Source organism: Hipposideros armiger, unplaced genomic scaffold (assembly GCF_001890085.2).
Source record: "Hipposideros armiger isolate ML-2016 unplaced genomic scaffold, ASM189008v1 scaffold_312, whole genome shotgun sequence".
In the NCBI taxonomy this organism is placed as follows: Eukaryota; Metazoa; Chordata; class Mammalia; order Chiroptera; family Hipposideridae; genus Hipposideros; species Hipposideros armiger.
The window spans coordinates 340,773-357,815 of NW_017731662.1; the positions used below are offsets into that span (position 1 = coordinate 340,773).

Below are 17,043 nucleotides of genomic sequence, written 5' to 3' on the forward strand. Positions count from 1 at the left end.
TCCTGTGGGCCTAGTAGCAAGGTCTCCCTGGTCACCTGAGCTGAATGCTCCAGGTGTGTCTTTGGGGGGGGTTGTATGTGCCCACCTGTTGTAGTTGAGCCTTGATTGATGTTGGCACATCAATGAAAGGGATTGGCCTTCAGGCTGACTGGTTGTGAAGACAGGCTCTGAGTATAGTGGTGGAACTGTTGTGCAGCGGCTGACTCTACAGAACAGAATATGCTCTAGCAAGGCTCTGGTGCCTGCCCAGTGTGCCCATTGGGGGGTGTCTTTTTTGGAGGTGGTTGGGTGGTACTCTGTTGTGGTCTGAAGCTGGCCACTGGGTGTGTTGTTTCTGAGATCTCTTGGGAGGGACTCTGGGGCAGGCTAAGATTAGCCTCTGCCTGTGCCATCTAGGGCGTTGGTATGAGCTACAAAGTGATCTGCATATGGTTGTGATTGTGCTGTATTTGGAGGTGCCTAGACAAGACTAAGCTATGAACTGAGGCCAGCTGCTGCTAGTGCTGGACTTGGGGGTTTTTAGCAAGAGGTACCAGCATGCCAAGGCTAGAGGCTTTATGTTTGGGGTTTGTGAACATTTGAGAGATTTTAGGAAAGTCTGCAGCATGAGTCAAGACAGGACGTTTATGTGGAAAAGCCACTGGAAGCAACTTGGGTGGGCCCACAAGTTGGTTGGGACAGTGTGTCAGGGAATCACCAGGGCAGGGCAAATGGTGCTAGCCAGGTTAATAGAGACTGAGACATAATGGCCACATGCACCTGCACACTGGGTCAGGAGAGAGCATAACAAAGGTGCAATGTTTCTGCCAGCACGTATGTCTAGGTGAAAGCTGCCCCTCCAGCCTTCACACTAAAGCCAGACAATTCAGTTTCTTCTCTTATGTTCCTGGCACATTTCAAGCTGCTGCCCAGCACTAATGCTCAGAGAGAGTAAGTCCTTCATCAAGTAAGTCCTGCACTGTCCCTTTAAAAGGAACTTCTGGGACTCTAGGAGCCCTCTGTCTCACTCAGCCATGATCTCCAGTGGTTTTCACAGTCAGAGTTATGGGGCCTCTCTCCCCAGCACCGGAACCCTGGGCTGGAGAACTTGGTGTGGAGCTGGGACCCCTCCCTCCTCAGGGGAGACCTCCACAGCCAAGATATCCCTCCCAATTTTTAACCACCATATGCGGGTGTGTGACCAGTTCATTCCACATCTCCACCCCTTCTACCAGGTTCCATATGGCTTCTTCTGTATATACCTAGTTATAGGACTTCTGTTCTGCTAAACTCCAGGCAATTCTCAATGATGGTAGCTCTGTAGTTCAGTTGCAATTTTGATGGGGTCATGAGAAAAGGCAAGCACAGAATTTACCTACTCTGACATCTTGACTGGAAGGCAGGTTTTTCTTTTAACCTATTTGTTGAAATCTTAAGTCACATTTTCTCTTGTGGACTTTCCCTTCTAGTTTGTATGGGATCACAGCTGCTTAAATGTAAATGCAACCACCCAGCTTCCCTGGCATCAACACCCGCTGCCTCTGTTAAAGAGGGGTCCCCTGGGCATCTCTTCCCCACCCAGTAACTGACAGGGCAGTGAGGGGCCACTAGCTTGGCTTCTATCCATCATCCCAGTGAGCTATCCAAGGACAGGCTAGTGCCACTGGAGGAGAGCCAGAGTAGGCTCTGCCTTGAGATGGAAGGAGGACTTCCTGATAGGACATCCACATTCATGATGGGAAAGTAACAGCCCCATCAGCATTGCCCAAAAGGCTACCATCTTAGCACAAAGCCATCATGATTCTCCATAGCAGAACAAACGTGCTCTTCAGTTAGGTAAGTTTGAGAAATACCATGCACACTTTATGCACCTCTTGGAAAATCACAGAGCACAGCAACATCCAGATGACTCTGAGAAATATACCCCAGTGTTATGGATTTAATTGTGTCCCCTGCTTCCCATATAGGTTGAAGTCCTAACCACAAGTACCTCACAATGTGACCTTATCTGGAAATAGAGTTATTTCAGATATAATTAGTTAGAAAGAAGTCACACTAGAGTAGGGTGGGCCCCTAATCCAGTCCTTTTCTGTCTACCATGTAACACTAACCATCTCAGTGTTCATTCCTCAGCTTCAGATTCCTTTTGGAATGAGGCAAAGTAATAGAAAAGGGAAGAGAGAAGGGTAACAGAAGGAAAGAAAAAGGAGAAAAGACAGGAAGAAAGTGGTGCTTCCTCTTCTCTTCCTCTTCTTACAGGGCTCTCATTAATAAAAATTAAAATGATATTGATAGTAATAACTAAATTTCTGAGCACTTGCTATGTGCCCAGCATGGTTCTAAGTATTTTGCATACGAGTACGTTATCTAACCCTAACAATGAGTTAGATATGGCTGTTATCCCCATTGTATAATGAAGAAGCTAAAACAAAAGATTTTTAAATAACTTGTCGAATGTCACTCAGTTAATAAGAACCAGAGACAGGATTTGGTCCCAGGCAGCCAGTCTCCAGAACCCAATTCTAACCTCTTCGCTGTACACTTCTATACCTTCACTCAGATCACGTAGCGAGAAGAGATTTGTGCAACCTGGGCCTAGTACTTAAACCCTAGTAAAGCCTCTAACAAAAGCTTATCACTATGTCCCAGTGCTTTTCCAGAACTTGGGCTTTGTAGAAAAAGAGTGCTTTGATTACTTATATCCTGGGCATCAAAATATGGTTCATTTTATTCAAGTATTTTTGTATATTCGGTTCCTTCTGATCACGTTCCTTGGATGGAGTTGTGCTCTGAGGATCTCTGTTTGCAGTACCAGGAGCATGCTGGATTAAAGGCCTCATTCAGGAGGCCAAATACATGAGTCTTAGCATCTTTATACATTAGAGCAGGACCACACAAGGCAAATGCTGAGCCATCAGATCTGGTGTTACAGTCACAGCAAGTTCCTGGCTTTTCTGGGACAGGTTCAATTTCGAGGATCCTGCCCCATTGTCAATGCACATGTCAAAGGTTGAATCACACCAGGGCTCAAAAATTGGGTAACCATAGTGTGAGGTATTTCAGGCAATTAAATATGGCTACTAATTTTTTAAATGTTGCTAACCAAACAATATTTCCAAGGAAGCCTCAGCTCTCTTACTGGTTCCCATGTGTGCCCAAATAACAACACTTCTTTGTACAAAATAATTCTTCTTCATTTTTCTGCCAGGTGTGCGATAATTACGGGCCAGTTAAAAAAAAGAAGTTATAGAGATTAAATAGTTTACAAGAATTTAAAATACCCTCTCCTGCCAGATGGAGGAATGTAATTTAAAACCTCAAAGATGTTTTTCTTGCCCTGAAGCAAACAGTCACTGTAATAATTTAACTGGAACCTTTTATTACATTACTCATTAACTTTAAAAATGCAAATCTTCTGAATATAGCCAACAACTAACAATCTTTCTTCCTCTCTAAAAGGTTTATTCTTCAGGGTTTCTTCTTCTAAATTCTCTGAACTTTCTCTTCCATCTTTTTTCCTTAGCTTATCAGAACTTAACAAAAAAAATGCATGCTCACTTTCTTCTTACATCTTGATTTTCCACATGTACTCTAAAATGCATTCGATTTGCATCAGAATCTTGGAATGCACCGTCTAGAAGAAAAAGACAACATAATTCCAAAACTAGCTTCTGCCCATATTCTCTAGTTTGGGTTTAAGGTGTAAACTGGCTGGTATCAGACCAAAGCCACAGAGGATCAAAATCTAAGTGTCTTCATAAGAACATGGAAGCTTCATGTGGTAAACATCACCGGTACAAAAGACAAGAAGTGAGTCAGCTCTGGGAGTCCAAAGTCACTCATGCTACAACTGAAATTACATGTCCACACTGATGAGAAAATGTATTTGGAAGTATGACTCTTTAGCCTATTTCCATGGTTATAATGCCAAATACAGTAAATTTTAAAAAATATAATACCCAAAATCTCTATGTTACCAAAGTGCCTATGGGTTTGCCCAACCCCAGTGTTCTTCCTCAGGCCTTCCAGCCAAGCTCTAGTGAGGACATCCTGCATCTGAAACATGTGAAGTCCTAAGCTAGGCACAAGAACCCCTGGCTGCTCCCTTTTACTCAGGTCAGTCTAAACCAGTGCCCTCACCTAGCAGGGAGCATCAGAACCACCTTCCAAGCCTGGCCCCGCCCCCAGTGTTTCTGATGCCAAAGTTCTGGGTGGGGCCAAGAATGTGCATTTCTAACAAGCACCCAAGTGATGTGAACTTGGTGGTTCCAGGAGCACACTTGGAGAATTTCTGCTCTTAAACTAACAAGAAAGTGCTGTTCTGATGACCCAAATATTTATACCGACATTTAGATGTTTTATTTTCATTGCATATTTCTCCTGTGTTTGGTTTCCTATTTTACAGCCTGTAGAACTGTGCAGATCAGGTTGGAGGGCAGGGCTGCCGGACCGAAGGCTAACTAATCCCACATTGTAAATAACTGACAGGCCCTTAAGACAAGGGAAACAAGCACACCTACCTATGGCTGAACACCCCTTGCCCTCTGCACAAGCCCCACTTGAGAAAGAAAATGATGTTCAATAGAGTGAACTCTGTCCTGAGACTTTCTATCTGGAAAGGAACGTTATGTTCCCACGTCCTCCAGGGGGCACAGTGCTGTTGGGTTCTGAGTGTCATGACCTCTAGGCGTCTCAAGCTATCTGGGTCATAGGGAAGAGAAGCAGGGAGCTAAACTATAGCCTCAGACGTTATGGTGTGGCTTTAGGAGAAAGGGGATTCCTCTCTTGTCTTCATTTTCTGCCTTGAAAGGACAGATTGTGTGTATGTTTTTTAATGGCACATTCTTTGATGTGTTTCGAAATGAGCACTCAGACTTGGACATGCAGTGTTTTCTTTCCCAGGGTAAACAGGGTTTGAGAGTTTAGCAGGAATGGTACTTTAAAAATCCCCGAGCTCTTTGGCAGACACCCCTGTGTGGCCCCTCAGTCCTAATTCTGTTGCTGTCTCGGTACACGGTTAGAAAATGCAGTGGGCGGAGCCTGATGGAAATAAGGAGCCCCAGCCTATTCCAGAGGATACCTGCGGGTTGCCATGTCTGCAGTTTCTCATTTCCCTTTGCAGCGATTTGGACTGATCCAAATCCCCAAAGACAACCTTCCCAGAAATCACCAGTGCCTGATGGCCAGCGCGTCAGAGAAAACTGCCTGTCTTATTTAATTACTCCACAGAAAACTGAGAAGGCCGCTTCACCGTCCTCTCTGGCTGGCTGAGTTGCCATAGATGAACCACTTGTTTTCTCTTCTTTCCTGGTTGAGTGACAGTTGGAATAGGGACACAGCAGAAATCACATTCTTTTGAGAAATTCCTCCAAGTGAAGGGGAAGCTGGGGATCTCTTTTAATGTAAGCAAGTCATTTTGGCAGCCTTACTTTACCAGCTGCTTATTGGCCTGGGCAGGGTTTGATGTCTAAGAGAATCTGGGATGTATTTAATCTGTTCTCCTTCCCCAAACAGTGCGACCCCAAACTCCTGGGCTTCTAGAACTAAAGCCTTTCTTCTTTAGAGAGCGGAGGCCTGAGAAGGAAGCAGGCCCAGCCCTATCAGGGTGGTGGAGCCAAGGTGCTGTGGCTGGATAGACCCTGAGCCCCACATATTCTCATATTATCCTTCACATGCTCTCAATGGTTCCCACCTCTGTGACTCATCTAAAGCTGAACCTTCTGCTTATTCTCCCACAACTTGTGTGGAGGTTGTGATGGTACCACCTCGGGCTCAAGTGCCTTGAGTTGCCTCGCTAAGCCAGAATCCGTTGACTATTGGAATGGCCAAGTCACATGAAGTTTGGCATTATGTCTGGTACGGGGAGACAGGAGAGGCAGGAACACATCAACAGACTTGACCACTTCACAAATTTACTCAAGAGGCACCCTGAGCTCTATATACTCACATGGAAGGAACAACTATCCTGATTCCCAAGTGGAATGAAAATTCTTCACTGTGCTTCTCCAGTTTTTCAGCAATTACGTGTGCCCTGCAGGAACTGCCTGAGCCCACTAACATGCACTGTACTTCCCACACATACCTCCTACCTTGGCCTGCACACTCCCTCTGCCCAGACCCCCTTTCCGCTCCCCTATCACCAGCCATGTCTTCCCCTGGAGCTCCTGGGCTGAGGCACCTGCAGTGCAGTGGTTGGGTGGCCCTGCTCTGGTCCCTTCTGCCTCGGTTAAAACCCAGGCTCCCATGCGTGTTCTGTCACATTCAGCAGGTACTAAACCATTCTGTGTTTCAGTGTCCTCTTCTCTAAAATGGGGATGATGCTAACAGAACCCACTGCAGAGGGATGTCAGGAGGGTTCCATTCAGCAGAATTATTTTATGTACAGCACTTCCCGTAATGCCTGGCTAAATAAATGTCAGCTATCATTATTTTTCAAGACCCAATTTGATGCCACATGTGTCCTCTAGGAACCATCCTTCCCTCTTGCTCTCTGTACATGAGCCTTCTATAGCTATTTTCACACACAGAGGGTGCCAAAAAAAGTATACACATTTTAAGAGAGAAAAACAATGTATTAAAATTGTAATACTCAATATATACCGATAACAAAAGATGAACACAAGTTGTGTATACATATTTTTGGCAACCCAGTATATTGTAGTTCCAGGTGGCTACATATTGTAGAGCATGCCTGACTACCTGGGCTCAAGGTCTGGCTCTTAACCCACTTAATAGCTGAGTGATGATCTCCATGCCTTGGTTTCTTCTTCTGTAGAATGGGGATAATAATAGGACTCACGTCTGAGTATGGTTGTGAGGATGAAGCGTCGTACGTAAAGCACTTCAACCGTGTCAAGCACACAGTAAGCACCACATAAGTGCAACCTTTGATCAGTGCGTGTTCACTTCTCTCTCTCTCTCTCTCTCTCTCTCTCTCTCTCTCTCTCTCTCTCTCTCTCTCTCTCTCAAATTTGAGTTCCTTGAGGACAGGGAGATGCCTTTTTTATTTTTTTGGATCTCCATACCTATTGTAAAATATATTTACTTTGGCAGATTATAGGTCAGAGCTCCTGATCTCTTGTTTTCATTTCCTTCTTTTCTTCCTTTCTCTCTGAACGTTGATGCAGCACTGATGTGTGCTGGTCACTGACAAACTCAATAGACACATGCACCAGGTCCAAATAGGTAACAATCTGTAAACTTCCTATTTTAGCTCTACTCTCTTTCTAAGAAGTCACCTCTATATCTAAGAGCACAGCTTCACAGCTAAGACCCCTGCATGGAATTCCTCTAAATAGTATAAATTTGGTTTTTTAAGTGATCTTTAATTTATTTCATAGCGTATAATCATGCCTGTAAGTGAAAGAAGGAAGGTTGAATTTTACAAATATATGACCAGCCCTTGATCCCCAGTCGCTCCTCTTTTTATGCAAATTTGTGTGGCTCCATCTTTGGGAAGAGAGATCCCACACCCACAAACAGGACCCACCCCCCATACTGGTGGTCACTTCCGACTCTTGAGGGAGTGTTGGTGCAGAACCTCACTTTCCTTTGTGAGAACCATGACTCCCTGGTAGGGAGAGCGCCAAAGCAGGGACCCAGACAGGCAACCAACTCCCACTGCCGACAAGGCCCTGGCATGCCGTTCTCTGATGAATAAACTCCCTAAGTCCTCATCCAACTCCTGGAAATTTTCCCTCCGCTTCCTTACCTCAACTAAAACCCAGCCCTGCTCTATCCAAAGTGAGGTCTTACTGTCCCACAGCTTTTTAAGGTGGTGGTGACAATGACCTCCTTGATGTCCACTGCTGCTTCCAGGGCATATCCTAGTATCCTCAGGCTAAAAATAAACATGAAAAAAAGGCTCTCTGAGACTCCTGTCTCTTGGCTGCCTCTCCCCCAGCCTATCCCCATTTACTGTAGTTTACAGCCTCTATCCAGGCCTACACACTTTCTGAACACTTGGACAGCTGGCTCCAGTCTTCCTTCACCCTCAAGCACTGCCACCTTCCCAAAGACCTCATCAGTGACCGTCCACATCCATGTAAACTTATTTTAAAATAATTTTGTTATTTTTCAATTACACTTGAAATACAATATTATATTAATTGCAGATGTACAATATAGTGATTAGACATTTATATAACTTATGAAGAGATCATCCTGATAAATCTAATACCCATATGACACCATACATAGTTATTACAATATTATTGTCTATATTCCCTATGCTATACATTACATCCCCATGACTATTTTATAACTGCCAACTTGTACCTCTCAATCCCTTCCCCCCACTTCACTCATCCCCCCAACTCCCCTTCCATGTGACAATCATTAAAATGTTCTCTGTATCTATGAGTTTGACTATTGTAAATAATGTTGAAATGAACACATACATGCATATGTCTTTTTCACATTAATGTTTTGGTTTTCTTCGGATAAATACCCAGAAGTGGGATTACTAGGTTCTTCTTTGTCTCTTGCTATAGCCTTTGTTTTAAAGTCTATTTTGTCTGGTATAAATATTGCTACTCCAGCTTTTGTTTGTTTGTTTCCATTTTCTTGAACTATGTTTTCCACCTGTTTGCTTTCAGTCTGTGTGTGTCTTTCCATCTGAAGTGAGTCTCTTGTAGGCAGCATATGTAAGGGTCTTCTTTTCTTATCCATCCAATCACCCTATGTCTTTTATTTTTATTAGAAGCATTTAATCCATTTACATTTAAAGTAATTCTTGACATATATTGCCATTTTATTATTTATATTTTGATCATTTTTTCCCTTCTTCTTCTTAAAGAAGTTCCTCTAACATTTCTTGTAATACTGGTTTGGTGGTGATGAACTCCTTTAGCTTTTTCTTGTCTGGGAAGCTGTTTATCTGTCCTTTAATTCTAAACAATGGCTTTGCTGGGTAGAGTAATCTGGGTTCTAGGTCCTTGCTTTTCATCACTCTGAAGACATTGTACATTACTCCTGACCTGCAAAGTTTCTGTTGAAAAATCAGCTGACAATCTTACAGGAGCTCCCTTGTACATAACTAACTGCTTTTCTCTTGCTCTTTGTAGACTTCTCTCTTTGTCTTTAATCTTTCCCATTGTCTTGATGTGGGTCCCTTTGGGTTTATCTTGTTTGGTAGTCTGCACTACCTGGGCTTGTAAGTCTATTTCCTTCACCAGGTTATGAAACTTTTCTGTAATTATGTCTTCAAATAGGTTTTCAATTCCTTGCTCTCTCTCTTCTCCTTCTGGTACCCCTATGATGTGAATGCTGTTACACTTGATGTTGTCCTAGAGGCCCATTAAACTTTCCTCATTTTTGAAGGGTTCTTTTTTTTTATGCTTCTCTGATGGACATTTTCAGCTACCTTATCCTCCAAATTGCTGATTCGATCCTTTGTTTCATTTAATCTACTGTTGGCTCCCTCTAATGTATTCTTTGTTTCAGCTATTGTATTCTTCATTTCTGGCTGGGTCTTTTTTATGTTTTTTTCTCTTGTATGTTGTTAATTATAGGACTTCTGTTCAGCTAGACTTCTGGTGATTCTCAGTGATAGCTGTTTTGTAGTTTAGTTGTAATTTTGAGGTGGTTGTGGGAGGAGGCGAGCACAGCATTTACATAAACTTCCGTCTTGACTGGAAGCCCCACATCCATGTAAATTTTCAGTTCTTTGATTTCCTCTACTTTAATGCTCTACAATTCCTCTCCACTTCAGACACCCACTTGAGACCCTGGACTATGCTGTTAACTAGAACCTCTGAAAAAACAAAACCAGATATTCATTCTCTGTCCTTTCAAGCTTATCAAGACCTTGAGCCCTCAAACTTGACTTTCTTTCTATGTCAACACTTGATGTCTGATACGTGCATCCTTACTTCAACTCTTTCTTTGCCAACATCCTCAAATCCTTTGCCATGTGTCCTCATATAAGTCCATCAAGACTCCAGCCTAGATCATTCCAACAGTCTTGCTTCTTTGGTTCTCTGCCTGAACTGTTTAGTACCAAAGGGAAAAGGAAATCACAGAGCCACAGAAATAGGCACTATTACCAAAGATACAATCTTTGTATATTTCTCTTCTTGATCTCCTGCTGTCTTCCACTGTGGTTATTTCAAGTCATCTCCATTCTCCTAAAATTCTTATCTCACCAACTCCCCCAGCAGACTGAGCACACAACCTTATCTCCTACATCACGGGAAAATAGGTTCCATCAGATAAGGTATCCCCTCACCTTACAGCTACTAACCAGCTACACATTTGCCCTTCTCTCCATCATCATTTTCCTGTCCTCTCCTGTCACAGTACAACAGGGGTCCCTCCTCCTGTCCCGAGCAATTCTCCCTGGAACACGTCCCCCCAGCTTTCACAGTCTTACAGTATCCATTTACTCTCAGGCTCTCTCTTCACCCTCTCCCTGCATTTTGTGTTCTTCCCATTAGTACTGAAATATGGTCAAGATTGATAACTTAAAAATAAAACATTTTCTCAACCCTACATACCATACCCTCAGATCTACCCTTCTTCACCATGAAGCTTTTTTTTTTTAAAGATTTTTATTGGGGAATTGGGGGAAGGGGAACAGAAAAGTTGCTGTCCTTTTGTTCTTCAGTCTAGTTGTGGAGGACGTTGCTTCACTGCCCCAAGTTGGCACCATCATTGCGTTCTTCCCAGGTAAGGCAGCTTCTGGATGGCTGCTCACTGCGGCTGCTGGCCACTCACGCTGGCTGCTGGGTACACGTGGTAGCCATGGCAACCCACTGCAGCAGGGACTGCAGCCTATGCTGTCGCCGGCGACTCACGGCAGCCCAGCTCCAGGTCGAGCTGTTGTTCAGCATCTTAGCTGTAGAGGGCAGTGTCACTGGCCCGCATATGTGGGATCCGAACCGGGGCCCTCTGGGGTCCCAAGCCAGCTCTTCACCAACGTGCCATTCGGCCAGCCCACCATGAAGCTTCTTGACAGACTTACTTTCACCTTCTGCCTCCTTACCCACTTTCTCACTACAAATTGTCTTCAGGACTTACCAGACTTTCAGCAATGTCACCAGTGACCTCTGGGACATGAAATCTAAAGGGCACTGTATGGCCCTTATCTTTTTCTACTTCTTTGCACCATTTGACACTGATAACCACTCCTTCCTACCTGAAGTCCTCTCTTCTTTTAGCTTCCATGATACCACACTCTCCTTGTTTTCCTCCTTCCTTACAATTTATTCTACTTTGAGGGCTTCTCTTCCCCTGCCTGTTCCTTAAATATTAATGTTCTTTGTTATTCAGTTACTAAAACTATTTCAGCTATCTATTATTGCAGAAAAAACTACCCCAAAACTTCGTGGCCTAAAACAACAATTATTCTCTTAGGATTCTAATATTGTGAGTCAGAAATTCAGGCAGGGCTGTGCAGGGCAACTATTCTGCTCCATATGGCATAGGCTGGGGCTACTTGATGATATTCAGCTATTGGCTGGGCTGGGCTGGAATTTCCAAGATGTCTTCACCCACCTGCCTGGAATTTTGGCAGGCATAACCAGAAAGCTGACGCCCTATCCCTTTCCATGTAGTCTCAGGCTTCTCCACATGGTTTCTCCAGCAAGGTTGTCAGTCATCTCACATGGCAGGTCAGGGATCCAAGAATAAGTCCTCCAAGAGATGGGAAGAGAAATCTTAGAGCCTGAGCCTGCAGTATGGCACTGCAGTACTTCTGCCTCGTACTATTGATCAACTAGTCATAAGCCCACCCAGTCTTAAGGGAAGGAGACATAGACCACATCTCTCAATGGAAAGAGGAATCCAAGAATTTGTGGCCATCATCAATCTTCCACAGCTTTCTTCTCAACAAAAACCAGTCTCTACACAGTCACCATCATCTTCCTCCTCAATTACTTCAATGCCTTCCTAACTGGTCTCCTTGCTCCCATGTTGCCCCTTCCATCCCATTATCTACAATGAATTCAGAGCAACCTTTCAATAATGTATATCACATCACATCTCTTTCCTGACTAAACAGTTTCCCATTTCCATGACTAGACTCCTTAGCATGGTCAACTAGGTCCTTTGTGAATTGTCACTGCTGATACCAACACCTTAACCTCTCACCACTTCTTATATTCTATACTCCACAATATTGATGTCCCCAAGCATGCCATGCATTCTTTTTATCTCCAAGCCTTTGTACATTCTGTTCCCTTTGGAATACTCTTCTACCCAGCACTTCCCATGCCCCATCTCTTATGGGTGAGTGCAAGTGTGCACGCATGCACTCCCGTGCGCGCGCGCACACACACACACACACACACACACACACACACACACACTTTTCACTTTTGCCCTCCTTCAGATCTTGACTTAGACAAGTGGTTCTCAAAATGTGGTCCCAGAGCAAGTAGCATCAACATCAACTGGGAATTTGTTAGAAATGCAAATTCTCAGGCCCCACCCCAGACCTACTGAATCAGAAATTCAAGAGATGGGGCCCAGAAATATCTATTTTAACAATCCCCCCCCCAGGTGATTCTAGTGCATGGTAAAGTCTGAGAAACACTGCTTTAGACAACACTTTCTCCAGGCAGCTTTCCTTGATCTACATCTTTCACTATCCAACTACTGGGATATGGATCTCTGCTATGTGTTTCCACTATCCCTCGTTCTTCCCCTGATCAAATCCTTATCACAGGGCAGTGCAATTGCCTACTTACAAGTACTTGTTTAACCCCACTGGGGTCTCTTTGAGCTCCCATCGGCAGGGACTGTATCTTATTTATTGCTCTATCCCCAGCATTTACATAATGACTGTCACAATAGTAGCTCAACATAGAGTGGTGAAGCCAAGATTCAAACCCAAGTGTGCATCACAATCTTTTTGAAAAGTAGATGACAAGCACTGAAAACAAGAGTTGTAACGCATAGAGAATATTATTAGTCAGCAGCTTCAAGTAAATGTTTTGATTCTTGCGTAATAGAAAGGAGACACTAAGTGGATACAGTGCCTACAAAAGATTTTAATAAAATCCCAAAAGGAAAAGATATGCACTGTTGAATCAACCTAAAACCCTGATATGGACCACTTGACTGTAGCCCTGAAGTCAAATAAACAAAATTCATCTCCTTCCCATTTCTGCATGGCCACTTCATCCATTACTTGCATTTTAATACATGCTGTCTAACTGAGTTTACTGGAATTTCTAAAATGCCACTGAATCTTTGGAAATTTGGCAGAAAAGAAGAATCTGGGTCATGCAACTGTGAAATCTAAATAAGGCATAATTAGCATGTCCATCAACTTTCAGAGAAGTGATGCTAGTTTGCAAACTATTCATTAATTCTGCGCAGCAACAGCAACTGTGTAGAATGTAGACACCAAGCTGAAGATGAGAGGCTCAGTGTAGTGCTTACCAGGAGTGCTATTGGTGATATGTAGGAATAAACTGCTTCTATTTTCTGCATGGAAAGATATGACTATTTAAGAATTTGGGGCCGGAATTATCATAGAGTAGCAGTATAATTACTGACTCACAGCCCTTTCAAATGTAACCTTGTGACTAGCAAAATACCCTTCAAATTATGGAAAACATTTCATGAATCACTAGAAAAGGTGGAGAAATGACCCTTCACATTAGAAATAAAACAGCAAAATGGCTACATCTGAAAATCAGAAGAGACCTGAATTCAAGTCCCAAGTCCTAACTAGCCCTGTGACCTACTTAACATTTCTGTACCTCACCTGTAAAATGTGGTAATAATACCTATTCAGAATGTTGTTTTGAGGATTAAATAAGAGAATGCACATATTCTGCGGGACATAAAGCTAATATGGAAAGTAGCTATTGTTTCTATTCTTCCTAGTCAAAATTAGGCAGTGATATCAATAACCAAGTGGACTATAAAAAACACTATGGTGGTTCCTCAAAAAATTAAAAATAAAACTACCATATGATCCAGAACACTACTTCTGGATATAATATCCAAAAGACTTGAAAGCAGGGTTTTCAAAAGCTATTTGTAGCATCCTCCATGGCGGGACAGCAGGTAGAGGTGGACAGAGGGATCATGGAAGGAGGCAGCCATACCCTGAGAGTCTCCACAGCCCTGAGCTGTCTCCCAGGCCTCTATTTGCAGGTACAGAAGATCCAAGCTGGCCACAGCACACCTGGCCTGAGTTTTATAAATGTGTCATAAAATCTGGGGATATAAGCAGTCCGAATGCACATGTTTTGATGCAGTATTATGACCTGAAAGCCTCAACAATTATCTGGACTGCAAATGATGCAAGATTTATGTGATGGGCAACTAGAGGGGACAGAAATCGGCTCATCAGAAATAATGTTTATACCAGAGAAGATCAAAGGTGGAATCCATACAGCAGCTACCCAAACTGCAGGGAGTGTGTGTCTGTTGATGCAGGTCTCGATGCCCTGTGTTCTCTTTGCTGCTTCTCAATCAGAACTTTGTTTGAAAGGTGAAACTAATGCTGAAATGGCACCACAGATCAATTACACAGTGATGGTTTTCAAGCCAATTGTTGAAATTTTTGGTTTCAAATTTAATTGTGACATTAAAATGAGAGGCTATTACCCAAAAGGGAGTGGTGAAGTGATTGTCCAAATGTCACCAGTTAAGCAATTGAACCCAATAAATTTAACTAACCATGTCTCTGTGACTAAGATGTATGAAAGAGCCTTTGTTGCTGGTGTTTTGCCATTTACAGTAGCAAAAGAAATGGTGGCCGCAGCTGTAAGATGCATCAGAAAAAAGATTAGGTATCTGTATGTTAACATCCAGCCTGTTCAGGAATCTGAAGACCAAGCCTTTGACAATGGAAATGGAATAATCATTATTGCTGAGACATCCACTGGCTGTTTGCTGGCTGGATGATCGCTTGGTAAACGAGGTGTAAATGCAGACAAGGTTGGAATTGAAGCTGCCAAAATGCTATTAGCAAATCTTAGACATGGTGGTGCCGTGGATGAGAATCTGCAAGACCAACTAATCATTTTCATACCATTATCCAGTGGAGTTTCCAGAATAAAAACAGGACCAGTTACGCTCCATACACAAACAGCTATACATTTTGCTGAACAACTAGCAAAGGCTAAATTTACTGTGAAGAAATCAGGAAATGAAGATGATGCTTCTAAAGACACTTATATTATTGAGTGCCAGTATTTATTGGGATGATAAATCCAAATCTATAGGGTATTTACCTTTTAAATGATACCTCAGTGATGTATTGCACTAATTCATTTCATAACTACTACAAAACAAATAAGAAGTAACTTATTGAAGGACCTGACAAATTTGGAGATGAAGTACAGAGTGTTCTAGATTTACTGAGAATGCTTCATCAAACTAATCTCACTTTGAATACCTTCTGAGATGCAGACAATGAAATATAAGAGTTGGTGGACATGTCTGATAGCTGATTTCAATATTAAAGTATTGATATAAAATTGTTTCAAAAGTTACTTATACACCTGTGTCATGGCAGCATTATTCACACTAGCCAAGAGATGGAAGCAGGGCCGGCCGAGTGGCGCGATGGTTAAGAACTGGCTTGGGACACCAGAGGGCCCCGGTTTGGATCCACATATGAGGGCCAGTGAAGCAACGTCCTCCACAACTAGACTGAAGAACAAAACGACAGCAACTTGTCTGTTTCCCTTCCCCCAATTCCCCAGCACTGTTCCCGTCCCCCCAATTCCCCAGTAAAAATCTTTAAAAAAAAAATAAAGAGATGGAAGCAACCCAGATGTCCATTGATGGATAAACTGATAAAATGTAGTATATCCATACAATGGAATATTATTTGCCTTAAAAGGGAAGGAAATTCCATCACATGCTACAACATGGATGCACCGTGAGAATAATATGCTAAGAACATAAGCCAGTCACAAAAAGAAAAATGCTGTATAATCCCACTTACATGAGCTATATAAAGTAGTCAAACTCATCGAAGCAGAAAGTAGAATGTTGGGGAAGGGAGAAGTGGAAAGTTGTTATTTAATGGGTATAGAGTTTCAGTTTTGTAAGATGAAAAAATTCTGGAAATCTGTCACACAACAATGTGAATATACTTAATATGGTTGAACTGTACACTCAAAATGGTTACGAGTAAGATGGTAAATTTTAGGTTGTGTGGGTTTTTTAACACATTAAAAAAACTTTTTTTAAAGCTTTTATTGGTGAATTGGGGGAGGGGAACAGCCAAGTTGTTGTCCTTCAATCTTGGTTGTGGAGGGCATAGCTAGCTCAGCTGCAAGTCCAGTTGCCATCCAGCTGCCTGTTGGCAGCTTGCGGCTGCTTAGCTCAAGGTGCCATGTTCAATCGTATTGGGTTGTCAGAAAAGTCATGATGTATTTTTGCAACAAAAACCATAGAAAAAAATATGTCATGACTTTTCCAACAACCCAATAGTTGCAGGTGGGCATAGCCCACCATCCCATGTGGGAGTCGAACCGGAAACTTTGTTGCTAAGAGCTCAGGCTCTAACCACGGAGCCATCCGGCCACCCTTCGGCAGATCAGGGCAGCTGTTGTTAGAATCACGTGCTCTCACCAGGTGAGCCATCCTGCCACCTGTTGGCAGCTCAGAGGCAGCTCAGCTCGGGTGCAGCTCACTGGCCCACGTGGGAATCGAACTGGCGACATTGTTGCTCAGAACTCACGCTCTTAACCAACTCAGCTGACCTAACATTTTTTTTAATTAAAGAAAATGGACCCAATTTCCTCCCTTGTTCCCTCTATTACCATGTGTTCTTGCCCTTTTCCCCACTCTGTCTTAGCCCCCTTCACTCCCTCTTCCTCCTCTTCCACCTGTCTTTTGGTTCTCAAGCTTCCTGAGGGAGTTCTGTCCTCGGTTCTCACACTCCTGAGGGTTCCAGCCACTCCTTCAGCTTTACCAGCCACTTACACATTGATGACTGTTCACTGTTCTACCACTAGTCTCTAAAATAGGGCCTGGAGCTTAGTAGGCACTCAATAAATATTCATTAAGTAAATGAATGTCTAGATCTCTAGCCTCTACCCAACTGAAAGCTACAGAACTGTATTTTCCACCTATTCTTTGAACCTCCAG

The 17,043-nt window shown here is 43.0% G+C and overlaps 1 protein-coding gene across 1 annotated transcript; it reads left to right on the forward strand.

Moving 5' to 3' along the window:
- Positions 1–13,983: 13,983 nt before the first annotated feature.
- LOC109392054 (RNA 3'-terminal phosphate cyclase-like) lies at positions 13,984–15,164 on the forward strand. Its single transcript, XM_019660140.1, is given in 3 exon segments — positions 13,984–14,139; positions 14,209–15,132; positions 15,135–15,164. Coding segments are annotated over 3 exon segments (1,110 nt in total).
- The last annotated feature ends 1,879 nt before the right edge of the window (positions 15,165–17,043 follow it).